Raw genomic sequence first — 25,673 nt, 5'->3', positions numbered from 1 at the left:
AAATTTTTTGATTCGAAAAAATGGACCAGGAATACAAATGTAAAGATAATAGAAATACACATACAAATGTAGAAATGCATAAAGAGATATTTGCGATAGTAAGTTGAACCATAAGATTGAGATATAGATCACAAAATAAAGTTTTTGATTGAAAAAGTCAGAGCAGGAATCAAAAGTGTAGAGAGATGTAAATGTGTAGAGAGATGTAACTGTGTAGAGAGATGTAAATGTGTAAAGAGATGCAAATGTGTATAGAGTTATTCGCGAAAGTAGATTAAGCCGAATGTTGAAGATATTGATGATACGAGAAATATTGATCCCAAAGAAAAGTTTTTGATTGGAGAAAATGGAGCAGTAATTAAAATTGTTCAAGGATGTGGATGTAGAGAGATAAAGAAATGCATAGAGATATATTTGCTAAAGTAGGTTGAACCATATGATGGGGATATTGATGATGTGAGAGTTATTGATCTCAAAATAATGTTTTTGATTTCAGAAAACGAAGCAGGAATCAGAAATGTAGGGTGATACAAGGAATAACCGCTATAGCTGCAGTGTTTCTGACTACTATTTGTGATTAGGAATTTGTGGAATACAAAGGGTTATACGATTCTTAAGCGTGAAAACACAACTGTTTGTTTCCGTGAAGTTGACTTACAAAAATGATCATAAAATTAGTTTATCATAAGTGAAAAATTTGTCAGGTATTTTCGTTTGCGATTTCGTATCCGAGAGCTGTAGGTAATCGTCTGAGTCTCTGACGATTACTTCTTTCTGTGATAATGTATTTATTACGAACTCTTTAAAGACTAAGTCAATATCAATGTGAAATAGTTTTTTTTTGTGTTTGAAAAGGTTAATGTTTTATCATCACATATCTCTATAAGTGTATTAATTATACAACGTATGTTTCAAACCCTAATAGACTCACCACAAACTGCGGCAAACAAACAGATTTAATTTTTATCAATGTTGATATTTTTGTAGGTAATACTTTCACTTGAAAGCGATTATCATACTAGTATGTGTAATCATTTGTGCTGTGTATTATCTATTCAATTCGAGACTGTATTAGTGAATATAGCTTATCAAACTCTCAGATAATAGAGACCAATGATTTGCCTATAAGACTATATTAAACTGTTTGGTAATGTTTAGTTATTGTCGAAAAATCGAACAAGTCGGTTGAGATACGAGAGCGGTTCTTATTAAATTTTTAAACTAAGTAAATCACTTCAAAATGCATATAGCAATTGTTGGTGGTGGTATCAATGGTTTTTGCTGTGCTGTTAGAATTTTGGAACACTTCCAAGCAAATAAAACACCCATAAAAGTAACTGTTATCTCTGAAGAATTTTCGCCAAACACAACAGGTGATGGTTCAGCCGGTTTATGGGGACCATATTTATTAGGCGGCACACCCACAAACAAAGTACAGTAAGTCAATAAATAGTTTTTTATTGTAATTCAAACCCATACAAACCCAATTTTGATTATAGTAAATGGTCGAAGGGTATGCATGATTTTTTGCAAGAGTTATGGCTCTCCGAAGATGCGGGTGAAGCAGGTGTATGTCTTATACCAGTGGTGCGCTTATCAACAAACGATGTGAAAGTTGAAGATTTCTGGAAAGATATCGTTTATGGCTGTGCACCACTAGCAGAGGCAGAATTAAGAGAATGGAGCACTACACGTGCCAAAAAATTCACGTAAGTATAAATTTTTTTATTATGGCTAAAATATTATATTTCAATACATACAATTATAATTAATTTTACAGTGACGGTCTTCATTTTGTGACATATACTTCTGAGCCATTGAAACTGTTGCCTTACTTAATGAAACGCTTTCAGAAGAATGGCGGAAAAATCGTTCAACAGAGAGTAGAAGACTTAAATGAAATTATCAATAACGACCAATACGACATCGTAATAAACTGTACTGGTTTGGGCTCTCGAGAACTGCTTAAGGATGCAAATATGCATGCTGTCCGAGGGCAGGTTTCAAGGGTTAAGGCAAATTGGTTATATTTCGTTGTGTTGGATGAAAGCGATGATGGAAACTATATAATACCCAAGTTAGTGTCAATTGTATGGAATATTGTTTATTGTTTTGACAATTGGTGCTTTATATAGAGTTATATTGTGCTAATTCGCTTACCATATGTTTGGTTGCTTATGATTCATTCGTACTACATTTACACTTTGTTTATGGTGTGCTGTTGTGTTTATGTACTATTGTTTTCTGTTGATATTAATACCTTCAATAGATAGTGGGAGAGTGTATACCGTACCTATGTGCGCATATATACGCTCTTTGATGGAGGTTCAAATATACAAATACCATATATAGTACGTACTATACCAAACATATGCATAATTCATTTATACATGTTTTTGTGGGATAAAAATGCCACAGACAGCTCAGTGTCCTCTATGTTAGAGTGACAGTTAATCAATGAGTAGATAAAAAAACACGGTTTTACTCATCCGAACTTTATAAAGTTCGTGACTTCCGACAATATCTCAAGAATATGCTTTTAAACGTACAAATTATAGTCTTTACTACTCTTCACCATCATATCGTCCAATATGTGAAACTAACATTACCGATTAGACTTTTCATATTTTTCTTAGCAACTGCGAATCGTATACATTGTCGAGAAAACTCGCATTAAGGATCGCTTACAGGCTTGAATTGGAATTCATGTTCATAGAAACCTCTCTAGCTTATCTGTGTTAGCTGTGAAACCCTTTAGTACATATTGTCGATAAAACTCGCATTAAGGATCGCTTACAGGCTTGAATAGGAATTCATGTTCACAGAAACCTCTCTAGCTTCGCTGTGTTGTTTAATATGTTTTAATGAAAGATGCATCTTGATTTTCAAATGTGATTTTACCGATGTGAACATTTATTGCCCTATTTATCTAAACGCCAAATTATATCAATATATTACTGATTAGCAACTTACTTGGTATTGTTTTAACATCTTTTTAAAACCATCTAACCATACTGCTAATAAGTAAGCTTTGTACCCAAAAAGCCCACTTGAGCTCAAATAATTGCCCGTTGTTGTACCACAAGATTGACGACGTTTGTTCATACATAGACTTGAGGTCAGCATACGAGCAACACTGAAAGGCTACAACTCCCTTATTAGATAAAGATGAACCAAACTGACAATTCCTAATTTTCCAAGATGACAACTCGACCAGGTCGCTAAAAAAAGAGACCCGAAGATTTTAGATCTTCTTTCAGCTAAACATGGGCACTGACACATGATATAGATCACAGTTGTCTCTTCAATGCTTAAATATCTAAGAATTCTTGGTTTACTGAAAAAAACAACTATTCTAAAGACGCTTTAGGAAAATTTTATATTTACATCAATAATTTTTTTTTTAGGTGTATTATCTGAAATTATCTATTTTCTTCCCTTCATTGTTTATAGCACAGAGTCTGTTGTATTGGGTGGCACCCATCAGAAGGATGATTATAATAAAGTGGTATGTCCAAATGATAAGAAATTCATAATTGATGGTTGCAGGGAAATTGTACCAGGTTTGACAAATGCGCAGCATTTATTCGATTGGGTTGGCTTACGACCTGGTAGAACTAGTCTGCGCTTAGATGTGGACAAAAATGGTAAGTATTTATTTTTTTAACAATTCTGTTATGAATAAAAATTAAAAAAAATATTTTTTTTTAGTTAAAAAAATTATTATACATAATTATGGACATGGAGGTAGTGGAGTTACACTGGCTTGGGGTTGCGCAGCCGATGTTTTGGATTTACTGATCAACGAAATGAAAAATAGAAATTTAGTGAAATCTAAATTGTAATTTTTTTAATAATAATATTTCATTTTATAATTTTTAATAATTAGTTTTTATATTATATATAATGTTTTCATCTTTAAAAATTTTTATGATGGCCGTCACTTTAGAATTAGAATTATATGTTAAGTTGATAAGTATTTGACAAACATTGAAGCAAAACACAATGAACATGAAAGATCTTTTGTGTTGTTTACAGCTAATAATAGCAATAAAGAATAGACCATATTTATTAAGATTTGGTAGATTTATACTCATATACATATATGGAATCCTTATCACACACTGCCACATCTATATACCATATGTAAAAGTATCATTCAATAATATCTTTCAATTTAATACTTAATGACGTCATTAAGTACTATATTTATTATATAGTTCTTTTATATATTCTTGTTTCCTTCCAGGTACTATTTATTCGACTAGGTTCAGTTCTATTTATGATTTTCAAATATACATAATTGAACATATTCTTCTGTCTTACTTCTTTTACTTCCTGACGCAAATGAATATATAGTTAGAAAATTTTCCAGAGGACGTTCACAACATAACTTAGGGGTATATATTATATAGTATTTATATATATATTTGTTGCCTTCCACCTACTATTTACTTGTCTAGATTCAGTTCTATTCATCATTTCCATACATATATTGAACATATTCTTCTGTCTTACTTTTTTTACTTCCTGAAGCAAATCAATATATAGTTAGAAAATTCTCCAGAGGACGTTTACAATATAACTTAATGGTATATATTGTATATTTTCAGTATTTTCCATCTTTCAATTATTCCCTAGCAGTTTTTGTACGGAATGCACACCATAATTTTCTATCTGTAGACAATTGTAGAGGATCTTCGTTTTTTGGTTGATTAAAAATTCGTTAAAAAAATTCGTTAGTTCCACACCTATTATGTTTTCTATATTCTCTATATTCTACATATAGCTTGAAGGGTATTTTTTGTTTCTAAATGTGAGGAAATGATATGACAGAAATAGATTTGACTCTGGTATTAATATTCTATCGAGTTTTATTTCACTACCGTACATATCTTCAACTCGAATATAATATCAGGTTAATTTTATGATTGCGAAAAGAAGTACTGGTATTTAGTTAAAAATATAGGCTTTCATATATCAGTGTTTAGACTTGATGCAATAGAGTATATTTAATTCCGACTTTAAATTTCTTAACAGAACAAATTTAGATTCAATAAGAACATTGAAAAAAATACGAGTGATAATATCGCTTGAAGATCATTAATAACAAGGGTTTTGGTGAAATGTCTAGAATTTTATATGCCTCACAAATGGGCACTCAAAAATATGAAAGTATAGATTTTCATAAATCGATGTCTAGATCGAATTCTTAAGATTTTATGGCATCAGATATATCTTATTGATCTAATGATTTAAATAGTACAATTTAAGGTTCAAAAACAAATTTAATTAAGAAAATGGGATTGGGCGAAAATAGCAATAAACACTATTAACTCCATTGGACAAACATTTTGATGAAACTTTCATTATAACTCCTTACTACACTGATCTTAACATGGGGAAAAACTCCAAAATTTAGGTTAAGAGTACAGAATACTCTTAGAATGACATTCTTAACCATCCATTTATAGTAAGATTGTTATCAGATCGTATCACCTAAAACTATTGAATACATTCTCATCTAAAATAAACATAAGATCATATAAAATATATTTAATATTTATTTTTATATATATATTTTATTTTTATTTTTTATAGTAAATACATAATAGACTCATAATAGTATAGACAGATAAATAATATTTTTATGTTGAGGTGTTAGTTACATATAAAAATTCAAAGCTACACTCATTTTCTTAAAGGTACAAATGTATTAAATTTTCTTCAGTTGCTTTATATGATTTATAGAATAAATATACGAAAATAGTATGTTGAAGGTAATTATATAGGGACTTTACATATACATATATAATAGATTTAATATCACAACTAAGTTTTGGTGAGTAGCACAAATAAGCAATATTACAAAAAAAGTTGATCTCCAATAATAAAAAAAAAATTAGAGTGTCTTAAGATTAATCAGATTTGGTGCATTTTAATAATAGTAATACTCCATAGGTGCAAGTAAAATATAATAAAAAAATTTATTCTTATTTTTTCTTTATACATTATATATGTAGTATGAAAATGTCTTAAATATATATATAAATTATTTTTATAAATATATTTTTACAAATTTTATATAAAAGCATTGATCAAAATTAAGATTTAAAAATTGAAATTAAAATTTTACATAATAATATTATATATATTTATATAAATATAAATAATATAAATAAAAAATAATATATAAAATCAAGTTAATATATAAAATACACAAATAAATATATAAAAAAATTTTAAAAATAAAATATTAATGTTAAAAATAAAATTCCTTTGTCCAGATATTTTAATAATGATTCGGAGTTAATTGGTTCCAGAATATGGATTACACATCTTTTTTATATTATAAGCCTATGCTTGATTGAACTATGTCCAAAAATATATGAATATATTAAAATGGAATATTAATATTTAATGCGTAACATATTTTATATTAGTATCAGAAGCTTCTGTTCTTGCTCCCCTCTTTTAAGAAATTAATGAATATTTATTAATATATGAGTTTCGTACTGTGACCCATATAATGAGTTTTGAGAGAAATAATGGTTGATAAATAAATAAGAGAGGGAGAGAGAGAGAGTTGTATATATCCTATAAATTTTTTCATAGACTAGATTAGATTAATTTAGCTGGGCATATGCCATGTATAGACTTATTAGTCCGTAGCGATAAAAGAAGGAGTTAAACCCCTGTCAATTTCGTAGGCATTTTTACGAATCTAGATGGTGCTTGAGAAACTCTAATTTTAAAATGCACACACCAATAAATTCAGAGCTTGTCACTCTGATCCTCATGGACAGGCACCAATACATTTTTTTTTTCGTGATGAGAAGATGGAATACTTTATGCACCGTCACACCAACCGTCGTCGGAATGGGACGCCCGACTTCTTAACATTAATATGTAGTATATGGACTAAAACACCCAATCTTGGGCGAGTCTGATTCTCCCTCGGAACCGCTTTCGCATTACTTCGAGGCGAGTTTTTTATGATGGGATTTCAAGCCATACTCTTGTGATTTTTGATCTGCGTCCAGATCTCCACATTTTTGCCGTATTTTTTTTTCTTGGTGTCGGTACTATTTATAAGCCTAGTTTCTGGTTCTCTTTTCTCCTACCAATGCATTAAATCATTAAAGAATTTTAAAGCGGATTTTTCAACCAGATTTATATAGAAATTTTTCATATAATTCTAAAAAAAATTTTATGTTCTATCTATTGAGAACTTTCAAATCAATAAAAAAACAATATACCTATATATTAATTGGATTTGAATTGCAATACAGAATTTATATGTAATAAAATATGATATATATAAACAAAATTAACTATAAATCAAATTAAATAATTATATAGAAAAAAGGAATAAAAAATTATATTTTTTATTAATTAAATTTTATTAACATTAAAATAAATTTTTAAATATTACAATAAATAAAATCATTCACTTTGTTATTTTTTTTTTTTAAATTGCAATTATTAAGTTTAAAAAAAAAACTTTTATATTAATTAATTTTTACAGCTTAGGTTTGTTTTAGTGTTTTTAAGTATAGTGCATAATTGAATGAATACACATACAACATACATTTCTTATATTTAAATTATTTTAAATATAATGAAAATATACTTATGTAGTTAACTTTTAATTTTGTAATATTGTTACAAAATTAAATTAAAATATAATAAATAAAAAAAATAAAATAAAAACAAAATTATCTTGAATTCAAGTTATTTAGTTTTTAACTAAATTAAATAAATTTTTAATTTAATTCATTTCATTTTCATTTAAATTAATCAGTTTTTAATTTATTTTAAAACATTTTTCAATTAATTTAAGAAAAATAATTTAATTTCTAATTTAAGAAAACCAATTTAATTTTTAAATTAATTTAGGAAAACTAATTTTATTTTTTAATTAATTTAGTTCATCAATTAAACTTATTTTTAAATTAATTAGTAACACAAATTTCAAGTATTAATTATTTATACAAATATTTGTTTTTGTATACAATACATTATTTGTAATTGAAATAAATTAATTTTTAATTTAATTTAATTAATTTTTTAATATATTTTAATTAATTTAAAATTCATGTAGTTTTTTATTTAATTAAAAAGTTTCAATCCTTTTTGAACTTAGTTTTAAGTGAATTGAATGTAACTCATTTCTAAATTATTTTAATTAAATTAATTTAACTTTTAAGTGACTTAATTTTTAAAATGATTCAATGAAACTAATTTTTAATTCACTTAATTTTTAAATTAATTAATAATTTTTAAATTAATAGAATATTATTCATATTAAATTAATTTTCAAGTTAATTTAATCATATTAGTTTTTAAATTAATTTAATATAATAGTATGTTTTTATTAAAATTTAATATGACTATTCAGTTATTTTAAAATAATTTTAAACTTATTTGATTAATTTTTAGTAAAATTTAATTAATTTTGAGTTTAAAATTAAAGGTGACTCCTTTTTTACACTCGTAAAATAAATAATATATATATATATAAGTGCTTCAAAAATTAAAATACTGTGATTTTTCATATAATTAAAGTTGAAGTTCGTAGAATAGTAGACTCTTGGTTTCTTATCTCTTCACTACTCGCTCTGAAGTATCTTTCAGATGCTTTTGAAACATTCTTTAAATAAATTTTCACACATTCTAATATGAAGCCGCAACCGACATTATTCAGTATTTAAGATTTTCATGTTTTCTAAATCAAATAATGAGAATCCTTGGGAAACACAACAGATCTGTAGACAGTTTGCGAGGAACTGCCGTAGATCCCAAACGAATTATAAAAACTATGAAAAGCCATTCTTAAAAAATTAATTACTGAATTAATTAGTTACTGAATAATTTATTCAAGGACCTCATTGGACTTCATTGGTTCTTATGGGATAGCAAAAAACAGCACTAAGAAATTCTTATTATCAAAAAAAAGGTATACACCTCATATGTGAACTCCATTCTTCAGTACTTAGATGTAAAAAGATATCTTACAAATAAAATATAGTATAAATATTATTTATAAAATTTTAAATTAAACAACAATGTACATAGATCAACAGGTAGTTAAATAAAATATTTATATATACAAATAACAATTTTTTTTTACAATTTTACACAGAGAAAAATATTTATGCATTAAAAATATCGTTGTTGGTGCATATTAAAAACACATAAATTATTTGAAGAAAAAATTAAAACTTTATATATGTATGTTTGCTTATACCTCTAAAAAAAACATTGTTTTTTAGTTATTTTATAAAATGCTTATAACTTTTATGTATTTTCCTAATATCTTATACACTGTAAAAAGTGCTAAAAATCTTTAAACCTTTTTTGTTTTCGCAATTTAAATATTATTTTTTTTTTGTTCTTTGGCGATTGTACGTGTGTATCCGTGTGTTTGATTGATTTATATTATATGAAAACCATTTATATATATATATATAATGGGGTTAAATTATTAAGTAAAAATTGAATAGTTTTCTCCATTTTGTCTCTTCGGCTTTAGTTTCCTTCCGGCTTGGGAAGATTCGTATCATAGGCGCGTATAACGACCGATTGCGGTACAGCACCACCTTCTTCCTGTGAGAATGCATAACCGTCTGTGGAAAAAGTTTAAAAAATTTATTAAAATATGTCTTTAATTTAATTTAGTTTATTTTTTAAAATACTGTAATTGATTATTATATAAAAGAACTGTCCAATAGTATAACTAAATCGTGAGTTAGGGGCTATTATATTATAATGTAGTAGCCTAATTCAAAAAACATGTTTTCTGAAATAGTTTGCAATACATTATTTATAAATATATTGTTTCCTTAATTTAACAGTTCTCGAAAGACTTAAATCACTTTTGGGCATTTCAAATCCATATTTTTTATTACACCTTTAAATAAAATAGCAAATTGAAAAGCTTTGTAAAATAATCTACAATAACCTAAAGATAATTCTCACGCAATTAAAGAGTAAGGACCTCAAAGTTATAACACTAGTGGATGTCACTTGATTACTATAGGTGGCAACACATCCACCAAAATATCAATTATGTCTCAAGCATGCGGACAGCATATAATATTTATGCGGATATTACTCAACATTTGCTAGAACTACTTTAAAATTTTTGAAGAAATAGATAGAGGGAGACTATCTGATCAACTTTTATTCATTAAGCAAACTAAGTAATTAGAGTCAGAGTGCCCTATGTTTCGGGTGATTCAAATTTCTTTTACGTTTAGGCTTAAGGGTCAGAGTCGCTTAGTGACTATTTGAACAGTTCTTTTATATAATTATAAGTACACAATACACATATATTCATATATATTCTTTCTATGTTAAATGGAATAAATAAATACCAAAGAGATTTCTAAATTCAGTAAACGACAAACATCGTGTGTGAAATTCGAAAAACTTATATTATGCAGGGTATTTTCTAGTGAGATTACAAACAGAGTTGAATTGCAACAACAGAAATTTTTGTTTTTTTTTTTAATTTTAATTAATTATATTTTTTTGCTAATCATGCAGTTGTTTCGAGTATTATCAAATACCATTCATTAGTGGTCTTGGAATTATTTCTGATATTTAATTATTCGTGAACAATTTTTTTAGACCTTAAGGTGTTTTCTGTATGTTTTCCGTAAGCTCTTTGTCAAAAATTTCTTAGTTTTGGTTAAGTGCTAAATATCTTATTTAGTCCATTATTTTTGAGTCCATTAAAAATTTATACAGTTTTTAGTCTTTTCAACATTCTTTAGCTCGATACCTAATAGGTATGTTAAACTATTCTTAACATACATTTTTTTCAGATAAGTTTTGGATGTTATTGTTATTAAGAGCTTCTTCTGTATATGGTGAATTTTCCCCTTCTTATGTAGTGGGAGAGGAAACTATCCCACCACATAAATCAGAGAATTTATTCAATTTACATTCCTAACCATTATCTTTCTAAACGTCACCTTCCTTGTCCTTATCCTCCTAATCCTTATCTTTCTAATTTCATTCCATTTAACAAAAAATCAGAATATATAGAATATTATATAAGATTTACCACATAATCCATAATAATTCAAATGTAGAGACGATTAAAGTCTGTTTATATATTTTTGAACTTGATGTTTTCATAGAAAAATTGACTGAGGATTGTAATGTAATGTGTTATATGTTTTTTTTAAACTAAATAAAATTATTATGTAGTTTTTTGATTAAAGTTTTAAAATGTGAATTGCAATTTTAAGTCTACTAATCAATTGGTTACTTTTATGTCATAAATAAAAATTATATAGGAAAAAATATAATATACTTATAGTATACGACAGCAATTTAATAAGTCGGTATTAACTGCAATTAACTTTTAAAAACGAAATTTTGGATCTAGTTTATTTCGTCGATAAGGTTACTTCTTTTGTTTAATAGCTATTTAATATTGACAAGTTGTCTATTGTTAAGTAAAATCAAATTTAAATAAAAAAAACTCGATTTTTGAAAGAAAAGAAAATTATAACAAGAAAAACCTTTACTCTGTTGGTCCATATCATATGGATGGATACCTTAACTTAGAATAATGCCGAATATGATGGATAAAATTCAGAATTAATTGATCAAGTAGCGAAAAATTAAAGTACACAAAAATTGTAGTAAAATTCTAAAAAATCACCCAAGTCAACAGGCAGTAAGACACAGTGGTATAACAACCCTCAAAACGGTGGATAAGAACCATGATAAATTTGTGAAGGATCGCCCGTATATGGTAAGACTGCTGAACATGATAGATATAATCCATGATCCAGAGTTAAAAGATTGATAAAATAAATATGTATGAAATTTATGATTTACTAAAAATCAAAAGAACCCCAAAACAAGTGGGATCTGATGACAAAGGGTAGCCAAATAGAAGTGCTATAGAAGTGCAATATCTCTGATATAATAAAAGTCTCCAAAGGCCCCACTGAAGTAAACGATTAGTCGAGATAGACCACAAAACGACTTAGGTAATTTTTCGTCCTTCGAAAAAAATTAAAATTAAAAAAAAATAATTAATGATAATTTTAAATGTCTATATCTCTATATAATCAGATACTTAATATATAAGTATTACTATATCTAATAAATCTTTTAATATTTTTTTTTGTTTTAAAACGGTATGGTAAATAGAATTCGTGTTCATATTCTATGATGAAATCATATTACTATATGATTAAATAAACTTCAAATATTAAAAAACAAATATATTTCAATTATAAAATGGACTTCTAATATGACGAGTCGTAGTGAAGTTTATTTACTAAGTATTTTTAGAAAAGAATATATCAATTAATATGTGTATCAATAGTAAGAACTTGGCTTATAGGTGTTGTCACTTCGTCCTTTCTTTATAAAAATTGTCTCTTTTCTACAACCCATTATAATGTCATCAATTGAGTCAAGTTATGCAGATATTATCACTTGGTAAACCAAGTGACGAAATATTAAGAAGTAAGACTAAAATCGAAATTTAATAATTGAAAATGCATAAACAAAAACAACAAAAAAAATAAAATAAAAAATAATGAGTCTAATATTAACAAAATATAATTTAAGGACATGTGTACAATAAATGTTCGAAACGGCCACCAAATAAACTTTAAGCAAAATGTCATTGACAGGATAATTAAGTAAACAGAAAAATACTTAATCAGTCAAAAGGACCCCATCAATCATAAGGACAAAACAGTGAACTAAATCCATTTATGGGCTTAGTTTCTGCTGCAAATGTTTTGCAGTTAATTGACATTTCTATTTATTTATTCCTTTATTAATTTTTCCTGTTTACACTGGACAATAATTGACCGACTTCTTTAGCCTAATAAGCTAAAAACCATTATAATTCCAACAAAAAAACAAAAAAAAAACAAAAAAGTGCTATGTACTCACGCGATAGTTCTAGTTCCGTATCGACTCTTGTGTTGGCACGACGTGTAAAAACATTGCGTAAAAGTCTTGCTGTCTCAGTGAATCTGAAATTTTTCATGGTTTGGAAATGTTTTGATGTTAGATTTTTTTTGAGATTCCGGGGTACAGAGTGATTAAGGTAATATGTCAAGGTTACACTAAAGAAGGTCTCATTCGCTTTTAATTTTGAATTGTTAGCAATTATATTATTTTTAGTGCTTGTTTTTCATTATTGATTGGTAATAGGGAAAGTGATTCGACTTAAGATAAATTTTATCTTATAATTTGAGATAATTTATCTAAATTAAATAATGGTAATTATTTACATTTTTAAAATTAACTACTTCCATGCATCACACCAAAGGACTAAGGTTATTATTAATTAATATTAATACGTTAATAATTAAATGAAATTATTCTGGAATTGAAATTATAAAGACATCTAAATGTGGCATTATCAAAATCATGCAAGTTAAAGACTAAATATTACTAAAGGAGCTGATTAAAATATATGAAATAAAAAACAGTTATGGATGACAATTGATAGTTGATAGCTAGTTTGATTTTAAAACGTTTTTAATTCTATTTTTATATTACAACTACATGTATAGATTCCATAATATTTTAACATCTTTTTAAAAACCTCTCCAAATTACGATGATATGGTGACTGCTAAGGTGCGTTTGTTTGTGATTTACTTTTTATTTATTATGAGATTTATGTGTTATATTATTTTTGTTGAGATTATTACATTATTTTTCTACTTAAATTGAAATTTATGTTTGAATTAAAAATAATATGTCTGGTCTGGATAGCTACGTAAAGATATAGAACTTTAGATCTAGACAGCTATCTAAAAATATATTTAGATCTTCTATTATTTTTCTACTTAAATTAAAATTTATGTTTTTATTACAATATTTTTATCAGATCTGCACAGCTATGTAAAAATATAGAATTGGTTTCTGGACAGCTATCTAAAGTTATAGAATTTGAAATCTGGACAGGATACCATATATAGAACTTTAGATCTAGACAGCTATATAAAAATATATTTAGATTTTATATTATTTTACTACTTAAATTTTATGTTTTAATTAGAATATTTTTGTCAGATCTGGACAGCTATCCAAATAAAATAGAAATTTAGATCTGGACAGCTATCTAAAGATATAGAACTTCAGATCTGTACAGCTATCTAATGATACATGTAGTTCTACATTATTTTTCTACTGAAATGAAAATATGGATATTGATCTTTATATCTATCTAAACTATCAGATTTTGAAACTTATGTTAGTAAAAATTATCTACATCTATTATACAGCTTATCAGCATTATTTATTATACACACCTGAAATTTTTACAAAATTCATTTATTGTTTTTTTTTTAGAATACACGAAACAGTTATTAAATAGAATACTACAGATAAACTCGTGTATTCGTATTTCAGTATACATATTATAAAAATTAGTTAGTTTATATTAAAGATAGATACTCTAAAAATATATCCACACCTAGTGACAATTTTACAAAACAATATTCATAAATTAACCTTTCATAAAAAAATTTTCTTATAGTGCAAAATAAAAGTTTTTGGATTTGAAATCTTATGAAACTCCATTATTAGTTATTACTTTATTACTGTATAATTAGCAATAGGGATATTATAGAACCCTGGACATAAAAGTTAAAGGGGCGCTAAAATTATCTGTAATCTATTTTGAGGTTCTAAAAAAAGTTCAAGTTCAAGTTGATTTAAGTTAACTTATATAGCTGTTGTATATGCGTTAATTGTAATAATGATTACAACGATCAAGTTGTTTTAAGCTTACTTTTATAACTGTCGTATAATGATTACAACGATTAAGTGGTTTTAAGTTAATTTATTTAGCTGCTGTTTATACATTAATTCTAATTAATAACACAGCAAGTGTTATTAGCAATGGTTCTAATTTGTTCAAAAAACTTGTTACTTATCTAAGAATTCACGGCAAAACTCAATATCACTATATATTATATCTAGTAGTCTTTTTAACCGGAATGAAAAGATCTGTTTACATGACTATATAGATGATATGTATATATATAGTAGTCGTGTCAATCAGATTGTAGTTATTCAATTATATACCTATGTAGATGGGATTTTTTTTAAAAATATTTACCGATACTTCGGAAGGAAACGAAGAAAAACTGTCAGTAAGGCAAGAAGAGTATCTATCATAGAAGTAGCTTATAGCAAATAGCTTTAAATAGCAAACTATATATATAGCTTTGACACAATCTTAACAAACACTAACAGTCATAACTCAAGTAGTAACCCTTCCGGCTAAGAGTTGGGATATACCCATGATAAGGTTTGCCTCTGATAAAAGGTGACTAGTATTCATTACGCTCGGTACTCGGTAATGTTTTGAAGTACAAATGATAACAACTCTGTTTTCATTTGCTACACCCCATCAGAGGTGTAAACTACTACTACGGGATCCTAGAGTTAAGCAGGAAGAGTGTTAGCATTTAGATTTACACTCAATGTAGAGTTGGAAATACTTGTAAGATCAGTAGAACTTTATATATATAGCTTTAATACAAACTTAACAAACACTAACAGTCATAACTCAAATGGTAACCCTTCTGGATAAGGGTTGGGATATTCTCGTGATAAGTCCTACCTCTGGTAAAAGGTGACCAAATCCATATTTTAATTATTATAATTAAATAATTTGATTCTTGAATGAAATGCATTCGAAAGTGCATTCAAATTAATTCCCACTCAGCATAATTAATTTTCCTTTTCAATATCACTAAGAGATTTTGCACTGTGATTATTCTTTTTATTCATTTTAATATAAGCGTTCCTTTCATATCCTTTTATATCCTTTCATATCCGTTCATATATATGAATTGTGTGTATAAATATTTTATTAAATTGTGTTTAGTTGTTGTTGTATTTCTGATGGGGTTTGTGTCTGATGTGTGTATGAAAAATTGTTTGATAAAAATCTGATTTTGTGAAGTTCCAATGAAAACTGCGTTGAGTGCTAGTAAATTATAGTGTAGATAAATCCACAGACAATCAAATTACTGGTAAATATTTTTACACTGCTTTTTCTTTTTTTTTTTTTTGAATTATTATTACAATTACTATTTACTTTCTTTTTTGGTTTTTTTTTGCTTTAATTTACTTACAACGGATTATCGATCCCAGGGCGTACATTGTACTGCAAGGATTGGATTGTTTTGGATTAAAAATTTATTCGAAACATTTAACAATTTAATTCGCGAGTTTGCAGACGTCAATATTGTGTTTTGTGACGGACATTAAATTTTATTGTTGCAGTTGTAGTTATTGTTGTTGTTGTGTCGGTTGAAGTTGTTGTTTTAGAACAAATTAAAATTTCATAAATTTATTTTCAAAATTAATTTAATTACAATATCAATTTAAAAAAATTACATATTATATTTTATTATATATAAAAGTTGCAGACAAAAATTGAGTGCGGAAAAATTTCAAAAGCAGGGTTTGAACATATATCACATAAAATATGTATATATAGTTGATATATATATATTCATATATAAGTAAACAGCAAGTGTTTTGAAAATTGGATGTGTATTTAGAAGAGAGTATACATTGTATAAGAAAAAAACGTTAAAAAAGTTGAAGGATAAAGATTGTTTGTGGAAAAAAGTGCTTTGATAAGAAAAATTTTACAACAATAATTAATAAAAATTTTATTTTTAATTTTAAAATTATTAATAAAAAATGCATGCAGTGAAAAATGTTTTCATTTAACTATAGAAAAAAATAAAAAATATGTATATTACTTTTTTACCTAAAATACCATAAGCTTCAGATAAAATATTTATAATTTATTGTTTATATATAAAGCATATGAATATATAATATTTTAATATATTAATTTTGCAACAATAATAATATAAAAATAAAATAAGGTGAATTATTTTTGTACCTAAAATAATATAAGCTTCATATAAAAAATGACTAATTTATTGTTTATAAATAAAGCATATGAAAATATAATATTTTAATATATTAATATATAAATTTTGCAACAATCATAAGATAAAAATAAAATAAACTTTATTTAAAATATTATTTTTTAAGAAAACTAATACGTTAAATTTTTTTTAAATAAAAAATACGTTATTAAAACAAATATAATTAATAAGGTATGTATATAATCTGTGTAAAAAGTAACTGAAGTTATTAAATAAAATATTAAAAAAAATATCCTCATTCAATCAAAATTTATTTTATCGCCCTCGAAGTAGACTTCACCGAGTGTAACACAATTAGACCAGAGCTTGACTGAATCTCTTTTAAAAATTTCTTTATAGCCTCATTGAGGTTTGAAATATAACTTTTTGAACAAATTTTAAACAAATCTTTTGTGGTCTTTCTCGAAATGGGAACACTGCCCTACGAGTACAGTGTATTCGTGAGTCCGAATTTGGATTGTCCGAATATATTTATTGAGTTTTTTGCCAAAAATTTCGGCGCAAGGTTAACTTCATACCATCGCAGAGCAATAAAAGTTATAATTGCAAAATGACTTTATTTAAAAACACAGAATTCACTTACAAATTCCGGAAGGAGACATAGGTATTATTGTACTATCGTGTGTACAAAATAAAAATTGTGGCTGTATATTTTACGTGTGTGTTAGATACTTTATATACTTTTTACACAGAATGTATATATTAAATATATTTATTTAAATATACTAGAATTGACCTTTAGGCCACTGTATGTGTTATTCCAGCTTTTTATACTTAATATAAATTATTTGCAAATCTTTTCAAAATAATTAATATTATTCCAAAATGTGTTATCATAAATATTATTATATATCATATCATATATAATATATAATCATATAGTTTATGAACTTAAACAATATATATATAATGTAAATATAATGTATACATCCCTTTAAATATTTCGGCACATTAAGTATAAGATATAATGAATTTTTTCAATTAAATATTTTAATATAAACTATAAATAAGTTTTTGAAACCTTAAATAAGTCTCTGCCTACGCCCATTTGCATATATAAGTAGTTTTTTATATATAGCACCTACATCTATCGTATATATTCAAAAAATTTATATGTAAAATGATACAAATATTTATATTTATATTATATTATATATGTATATTTACAAAATATAGTATATCTATATTTATATACTTGATAACTAAATACCATAAATTCTGGATATGGTTTCTTAGTCCTGCATTTTCAATATTTAGTATACTACTCTTATACAGAATGCGGTTTATTCGAAAAAAAGACACTTCTTTTCAAAAATTTATATATTAAAAACAGCTTATTCAAATAACTAAGACGTATAAGCATGAAAATATATTTTCGTTACTGTTAAAAATAGACCAAATCCCGCGATATACACGGATTTTCCGTTTCTTGGACCCAGAAATCTTTCGTGGATTTTTGCATATGAATTAACTAGATTTTTGTAAGATAGTATAAAAATGGCATTGATTACGATTTAAATTAAACTTATTAAAACTTTCACTGAATGTTAGCAATATATAAATATATATATTGTATAATAATAAATATTGATATAGGAATAATTTAATAATAATTTAATAATAATTAAACAATTTAATAATTTAATAATTTAAGGAACTTATAATAAGTAAAAACCAATAATGAATATATTTAAATATTTTTTAAATAATCTAAAAGTTTTTAATTAAATTTAAAAATAATGAAATAATATTAAAAGTATTTGATTTAAGTATTTATTATATATTGAATACAATTATACTTATTAATTTCTTATTTTTTATGGATTTAATTTTTATTAGTAGCTACGAGCTGGTAATTAAAAAAATCTGAAAGCATTTAATAAGTAAATAATAAATATATGTTTAACAATAATAATATTAAATATTATGATATTAAACTATTATTAGATAATAACTATTATTTACTATCTTAAATTGTTCGTTATAACACTTAACGAAATTAATAATATTATGGACTATTATTATAAATAATAGTTAACTATTAATATTCACTATTATTATAAACAATAGTTAAGCTATAATATAAATAATTTTAAATAATAATAATAATATATAAAAAAAATAAAAAACTGCTAGTTTTCTTACTCTTCTGAAAATAATTTACGAATACAGATATAAAATTTCATATTTTTTATTTTTACTATACTGCTATAAAAAACCAACAGAATCTATATAATTATATTTAAAATAATAATTTAAAAGAAGATTATAATTTCACATAATAATAATTTTTTAATATGTGAAAACATTAGTATTATAAATTTAAAATATTTTTTGATTTTAATTGAATATATTCTTTTATTAATATAGAATTTTTATGAATACAATAAGATATTGAATATAATTACATTATAATATGTATATATAACACAGACATTATTCAGATATACATAAGAAATTTTAAAATTTATACAAATATGTATTTGTTTATATGTATAAGTATGCATATGTAAATAAATATAAACTGTACATAACACATGCTTAATAGATTTTAATTAAAAATATATTTAAAAAAATTATTGAATTTATAAAAAAATCTGTATATATATCTCATAAACCATACAATATTTCTTCATATAATATTTATTTAGTTAATAATAATTTATTAAGGGAAATTAACTTTTCTTTATAAATGCTTTTTATTTAAAAATTGTGAAAATAAAAAAATTTACGACTATAAATTGGAAGCTAAATATTAAGATTGTTGCATTTAAATGATAAAAAGAATATTATATAAAAAATATAAAAAGAAAAATTAAACGCATAATATAATAATAATATAAATAATTAAAGATAATAATTTTTTAACAACTTAAAAATAATATAAGGTCTAAATTCATACCAATCGCTCCTAAAAACTCATTTATAATTTACTACTTGATTCATCCAACTATATAATAAGCACAAGTTTATTTGCTTAATAATTATTATTATTGTCATTAATAATTATTAATAACAACTGCATCAAAAGAAATAAAAATCAGATGCAGATTTATATAAATTATTATTACTTTCCTGGTTAATGTCATTTATCTTAACATGTTAAGAGCAGATTTGTATATAAAATAATAGTAATACCAAAAATTTAACGAAGAACTAAAAGAAGGATATAATGGAGTTTTTAGCCCATAATGCAAGGTCTGAAACCCCATCCAAAATAAAATTATATCGCTGTGTGGAGTAGGAACTGAGCAAATATTTAGTGGATGTGGAAGCATATCCACAATTTGATGAATATACTGAGGCTTGGTTTAAAATTAACGGAACTTAGTTTCGGTAAATAAAATATTTTCTTACGATTTTAGCTAATCTATCACAATAGTTAGTGTTGACAGATAATTTCATAATTAATGATAAAGAAAAAAATTCTAACCAGAAAATGTTCAGTATACATGCTATAATTTTTATTTACGGGACGATGTTTATTAAAAAATAAACTAAAAGATTACTTCTAAAATTTTACTGCTTTAAATGTGTAGACCCTCCTCCAATAAAATTTCTAGGTACGAACTTGCTACTGCGCTTATTAGCATATAAGCCACTGATTACAATAAAACTAGAATGTAAAATTTTAATAATAATAAAAAAAATATAAGAATATAAATTAAAATATAAATAAAAAATATAATACAATGTAGAATATAATAAAGTAAAAATTTATAAGTAAAAAATAAAGGAATTAAATAATAAATAATAATAATATTAAATATATTAAAGCAATAAATTAAATTTAAAAGGAATTAAAAATAAAATAAGTACAAGAATAAATAAAGATAAAAAAAACTTTAATATACATATATATTTTTCTTACAATATTAACAGAATATATTTATTTAATACTTTAATTGATAAAGATTAAAATTTGAGCCTTATTTTATTTATTTTACTTTTTAGTTAATACTATTATCTTTTAATATAATAAATAGTATTTTGTATATAGTCTAATAATATGATAAAGTAAAGTAAATAACTTTTGGTATGATTAATATATATTTATTTTATATATAAAAATTTTATATAAGCGTTTACATATATCTTTTGAATATTTTAATTACATTTTTCAAATAATTTATATGTATATATATGTATATGTTTTGATAGTAATTAAAAAAGTATTGTATTGTAATAATTACATACATAAATGTTAAGGTACATAAAACTGCTGCATTGCAGCATATTTAAGGTAAAAAGTTGAGAGTAGAGCTAATTTTAAAATAATATACATCAAAAAGTAATGCTCAAAATATTTTTTTTTTGTTTGCTTATATTAAACTATATAAAAAGTGATAAATAATTTAATATAAACAAATTGCTACATTAAAAACTATCACAGTCAATGTAATTGCATCGTATTTGATTAAAAGAGCGTATTGCTTTCATATTAACATGTTTTTTTTCATTTTGATTTTAAGTACATATATATGAGAATTGTTATTAATAAATTTATTAATATTTTTTTTTTCAAATATTAATTTTTATCAATTTCATTTGAAGCGTAATATTTAAATTGATTATTTTTAACAATAACAATAAATTGCGTTCTGTAAAAAAAATAATACATTTTTAAATAGATTTTATAATTGTTTTTAATCAACTTTTTTGACTAAATTTTTCTTATTATATATTTAAATTATTTATTTTAAAATATATAACAATTTATATATTTTTTTCAACACAATTTGAATTAACGTTTATATGACACATGAAATTAATATTTTTTTATATTTTTGAAATTTGTTTATTTTTTTATTTTTCATTTTTAAAAAATATATATAATTTCATTTTATGACAATTGTATTTAAATCACACAATAAGAATAATATTTCTTTAATATACTTTTAATTTATTTTTATTTATAATTTTTTTTATTTTTAATTTTAAACAATCAACAGGAATATATAATTTTTTTGATATTCTTCATTTCACAAGTTTTAAAAAACTTTTTTTTTTATTTAATATAAATTGCTTAATATTGTAATAGGTATAATGTTACAACTATCTTAGAGCAGATTTTTATATTAAATAACCATCGCAAGACCCTTATATATTACAATATTTGTATATAAAGGCTGTTTCCGATGTATTCAACATAAATACTGGAACAACTTCATTGTTCCAAGATGCGATTTGTACCATTTCAAGTATAAGTATACCGATATATTGGTATACCGACAATACAAGTTACGATTTTTATCATATCTAGGACCAAGGAGAAATTGGTTCTACATATATGCCAAATAAGTCCGAAAATATTTGCCTGTACAATCAATATAGATCTTGCGATATTATTTATGAACAAAATATATGTATATACAGATATATATAAATATATTATTTATTTTTCAATTTTTTTTTTATCTTATTAAGATATTAGTATAGAAATAAATATTCTTTTGCAGTAAGGCAAATTTTATATAATTTATTTATATAACATTACTCTTGTTTTTTAATTAATTGAAAATTAATCTGTATTCGATCTGTTCTTAACGAGATTCGAAGAAAAGATTTAGATATTGGAACAATAAAGAAAAATTTTTTTTGCATTTAAACTGAAAGAAAATTGACTACAATAATGCAGTAATGATCCTTTATATAAAGTTATATTGTAAAAATAATAATATAAATATAAAATATAATAAACTACTACTTTTAAATTTTGTTAAAAGAAGTATATTGAATTTATTTATATTTATTCGTTATTAATACAAAAATTTTTTTAATATATATATATAGAAGAATCACTAATGAAAATATATAATTATAATTATTTGTTTATTATAACAAATAATAAACAAAATCTTCGTAAATGATTTGTAACTTATTTTTTAAAACTGCTAGATTATTTTTATTTAATAGTATATAAATAAATATATTTCTTTTTCTTTAATTAATAAGATTTACAACACTTATAACAGTATTCAAACATTTTAAACTATATTGTTCTTTGTAAAAATAATCAAAAGATTCTACTATAAAATATTTTAATTGATTTCATGGACGGATCATGTTGTATATTATTAAATACATTCATTATACCACATCAAAGCTAATAACCACACCTACAGACTGATATATTAATCTAGTACAATTTTAAAATTAATGATATGGAACTATCACTCAACTATATATAATTACGATATCAATACGAAATTTAGAAAAAACTACTATAATCTTTATATATTCAAATACTATAAAATTAACTATATAGATTTAAAAAATATACAATCTTAACTTTGCCTTACTACAAAATATTTATATTCATTTATAACCATTTATTGTAACTTCTTATATACAATATAGCATTTTTTATTAAAATATCCAACTCAAAATAAATTTTAAAATTTATATATAAAATAATATATCACGCATATGATCAAAAAATTTTAAGACATAATTTAAATAAATAACTTAGTACTTTAAACTATGTCCATATTTAATAAATCTACAAATACTAAATTTATCAAAATTTATTTAGAAATTTAAAAGAAGTACACTTTTTTTCTAATTCTTATATATAACTTTTCAAAAGAATAATTTGTATATTTTTTAAAATAATTTTGAATGATAGAAGGAATGTTTAAAATAATATAGAAATAGCTAAATATAAATATAAAAAAAAATTAAAATTTTGATTTAAATATACATATGCTATTATGTAAAAATATATTATATGATATCTTATATATCAAAATATTTTAAAATTCGTAAATTACAAAAAAATTCGTCTAATACATAAAATATATAAAAATATATATTAAAATGAAATTCGTTGTTTGTTATAATTGTAATTTAAATAAAACTATTATATGTAAATATAATTCTAATATAAAATAAATTGTTATAAAAATAATAAAAAAGTAAAAAAAAATATATTATCGTACTTGATTTTCAGTAACCCAAACGAACCTCTTGAGAAGAAAACATAAATGGATTACAAGTCGAACAAGATGGATTAGAACAGTATGTTGGAATGAGAAGAGATAAGAAGGGAAGAATGTTGTGTTCAAAAGAGAAAGAATGAGAGCTTATATCTGTACTAAAGTGACCCGGTACTAAGGTCACCTAAATCTTTACTACATTCGTATTGTCTGCAATATATGAATTCTCACAATATAAGTAAAGATATTAAGTATATTAAATGTATTTAGCTCCAAATATAGGGAATAGGCGAAATTGCCAAAAGTCGTTAGATCGGCAGAACTCATATAAAAATAAAGTAATTATAAATATTTCTAATTATAAAAATGAGATTATCATTGAGTTACATATTACATAGTAAACAGAACCTAAATTAAGAAACTATTTTTATTCTTCTAGTGAATAATATAATTTAATGGATGTGTGTTTAAGAGTATTTGGAATGATTTCATTTTGTTTTTATTGTGGAATTACCACATTTGCGAATATATACTGAAGAGTATGTGAAGTATTTCCATACACTCTCTATACTCTTGATATATGGTCAAGAGTATTCGGAATATATTCACTCTTCTAATATAGTTTCTATATTAATGGCTGTTGAATAGAAATAAACAGAGTACCGGCTTCTAACGGAGCGGAGCACCGCGACCATAGTTGATATTTTGTGCTGATATTTATAGCTACATGTTCAAGAGTTTTTGGTACTCACTCTTCTAATGGATTCTCCACATCAATATTTATGACTATAGAATAAAAATAAACATAGTACCGGCTTCCAACGGAGCGGAGCACCAAGACCAAAGTTGATCTTTTGTGCTGATATTTATGGCTATAAGTTCAAGAGTTTTTGATACTAACTCTTCTAGTGAATTCTCCAAATCAATAATCAAGTTATGAAGAGTTTATTCTGTATCTAACTACATATATGGATATGTTATATATTCAAGAGTATTTAGAATGTGTTTTTTCCTAATGGGGAATCTACATTAATGGTTATGCTTTCAAGACTATTTGGAATATTTTTATCAATTGAATGAAGTATCTACATTTAAAGTTGTATACACAAGAACATTTGGAATGTATATCTGATAGCTATATCTGCTTTATGATATATCTGCTCAGCTATTAAACTGAGTACACAATTTGTATTCTTTACATACTTTAAGTAAATACTGTACTATTTTGAATGTTCATTTATACAATTTTTTAATAATAAATCTATTCAACTTTTAAAATTGTTAGTAAGAAATTTAAAGATTTAACTAATTAAAGAAATTGAATTGGATATTTTAATAACATTTACAAGTATTCACCATTGATGTTTTTATAACCTTCTATTACTTATTATAATTATTATTACTGGCAAAGTTTTTTTTTATAGTCTCTTATACAAATTATTGATATATAAAAATTAATGAAGTGCAAAATACACATTTCTTAATAAAATCTTCAATTTCAACCATAAATAATACTTTTGAGCACAGTTTCTTTAGTATTAATTTTTACTATATATCACTGCTTTACAATATATTGATAATTGACAAACATTTATATGTAGCAATTGCTTAGTAGTATTTTTATTTTTATTTTTATAAATAATATAATTAAATTTTATATTGAGATTTGAGCATTGTTTTATTATTTATATATTATATACAGTGTTATATTACAATGTCATTTTTTTTAAAAATTGTTTTAGATATTTACAAAATAT

At 24.2% G+C, this 25,673-nt stretch overlaps 2 protein-coding genes across 3 annotated transcripts in view; one reads left to right on the top strand and one right to left on the bottom strand.

Annotated features, from left to right (window-relative positions):
* The first annotated feature begins 1,172 nt into the window (after positions 1-1,172).
* Positions 1,173-3,845, top strand: LOC119681776 (D-aspartate oxidase). Its single transcript, XM_038095052.1, has 5 exons — positions 1,173-1,437; positions 1,500-1,709; positions 1,781-2,077; positions 3,454-3,647; positions 3,712-3,845. The coding sequence occupies exons 1-5, from the start codon at positions 1,241-1,243 to the stop codon at positions 3,843-3,845; spliced, it is 1,032 nt and encodes a 343-aa protein (XP_037950980.1). The 5' UTR covers positions 1,173-1,240.
* Positions 3,846-9,255: 5,410 nt separating this feature from the next.
* LOC119677602 (probable phospholipid-transporting ATPase IA) overlaps positions 9,256-25,673 on the bottom strand; it is a 47,226-nt gene continuing 30,808 nt past the window's right edge. The window contains exons 14-15 of one of the 2 annotated variants that reach the window (XM_038089012.1): positions 16,145-16,176; positions 9,256-9,629 (exon numbers count right to left, since the gene is read on the bottom strand). In XM_038089012.1, the coding sequence (XP_037944940.1) occupies positions 9,532-9,629; positions 16,145-16,176 (130 nt within the window). In that variant the 3' untranslated portion in view covers positions 9,256-9,531. Of the gene's footprint in view, positions 9,630-12,936; positions 13,020-16,144; positions 16,177-25,673 lie in introns of both variants that reach the window. The other variant, XM_038089011.1, reaches the window with a different exon arrangement.

This window comes from Teleopsis dalmanni, chromosome 2 (assembly GCF_002237135.1).
Source record: "Teleopsis dalmanni isolate 2A chromosome 2, ASM223713v2, whole genome shotgun sequence".
In the NCBI taxonomy this organism is placed as follows: domain Eukaryota; kingdom Metazoa; phylum Arthropoda; class Insecta; order Diptera; family Diopsidae; genus Teleopsis; species Teleopsis dalmanni.
The sequence above is the reverse complement of the archived record's forward strand: the minus strand, read 5'-3'. Positions and strand labels throughout refer to the sequence as shown.

Bases quoted from the DNA above. Each gene is read 5' to 3' on its own strand.
- LOC119681776 (XM_038095052.1), top strand. From the start codon at position 1,241: ATGCATATAGCAATTGTTGGTGGTGGTATCAATGGTTTTTGCTGTGCT. The intron at 1,438-1,499 runs GTAAGTCAATAA...TTTTGATTATAG, and splicing joins ACACCCACAAACAAAGTACA to TAAATGGTCGAAGGGTATGC. The intron at 1,710-1,780 runs GTAAGTATAAAT...TTAATTTTACAG, and splicing joins ACACGTGCCAAAAAATTCAC to TGACGGTCTTCATTTTGTGA.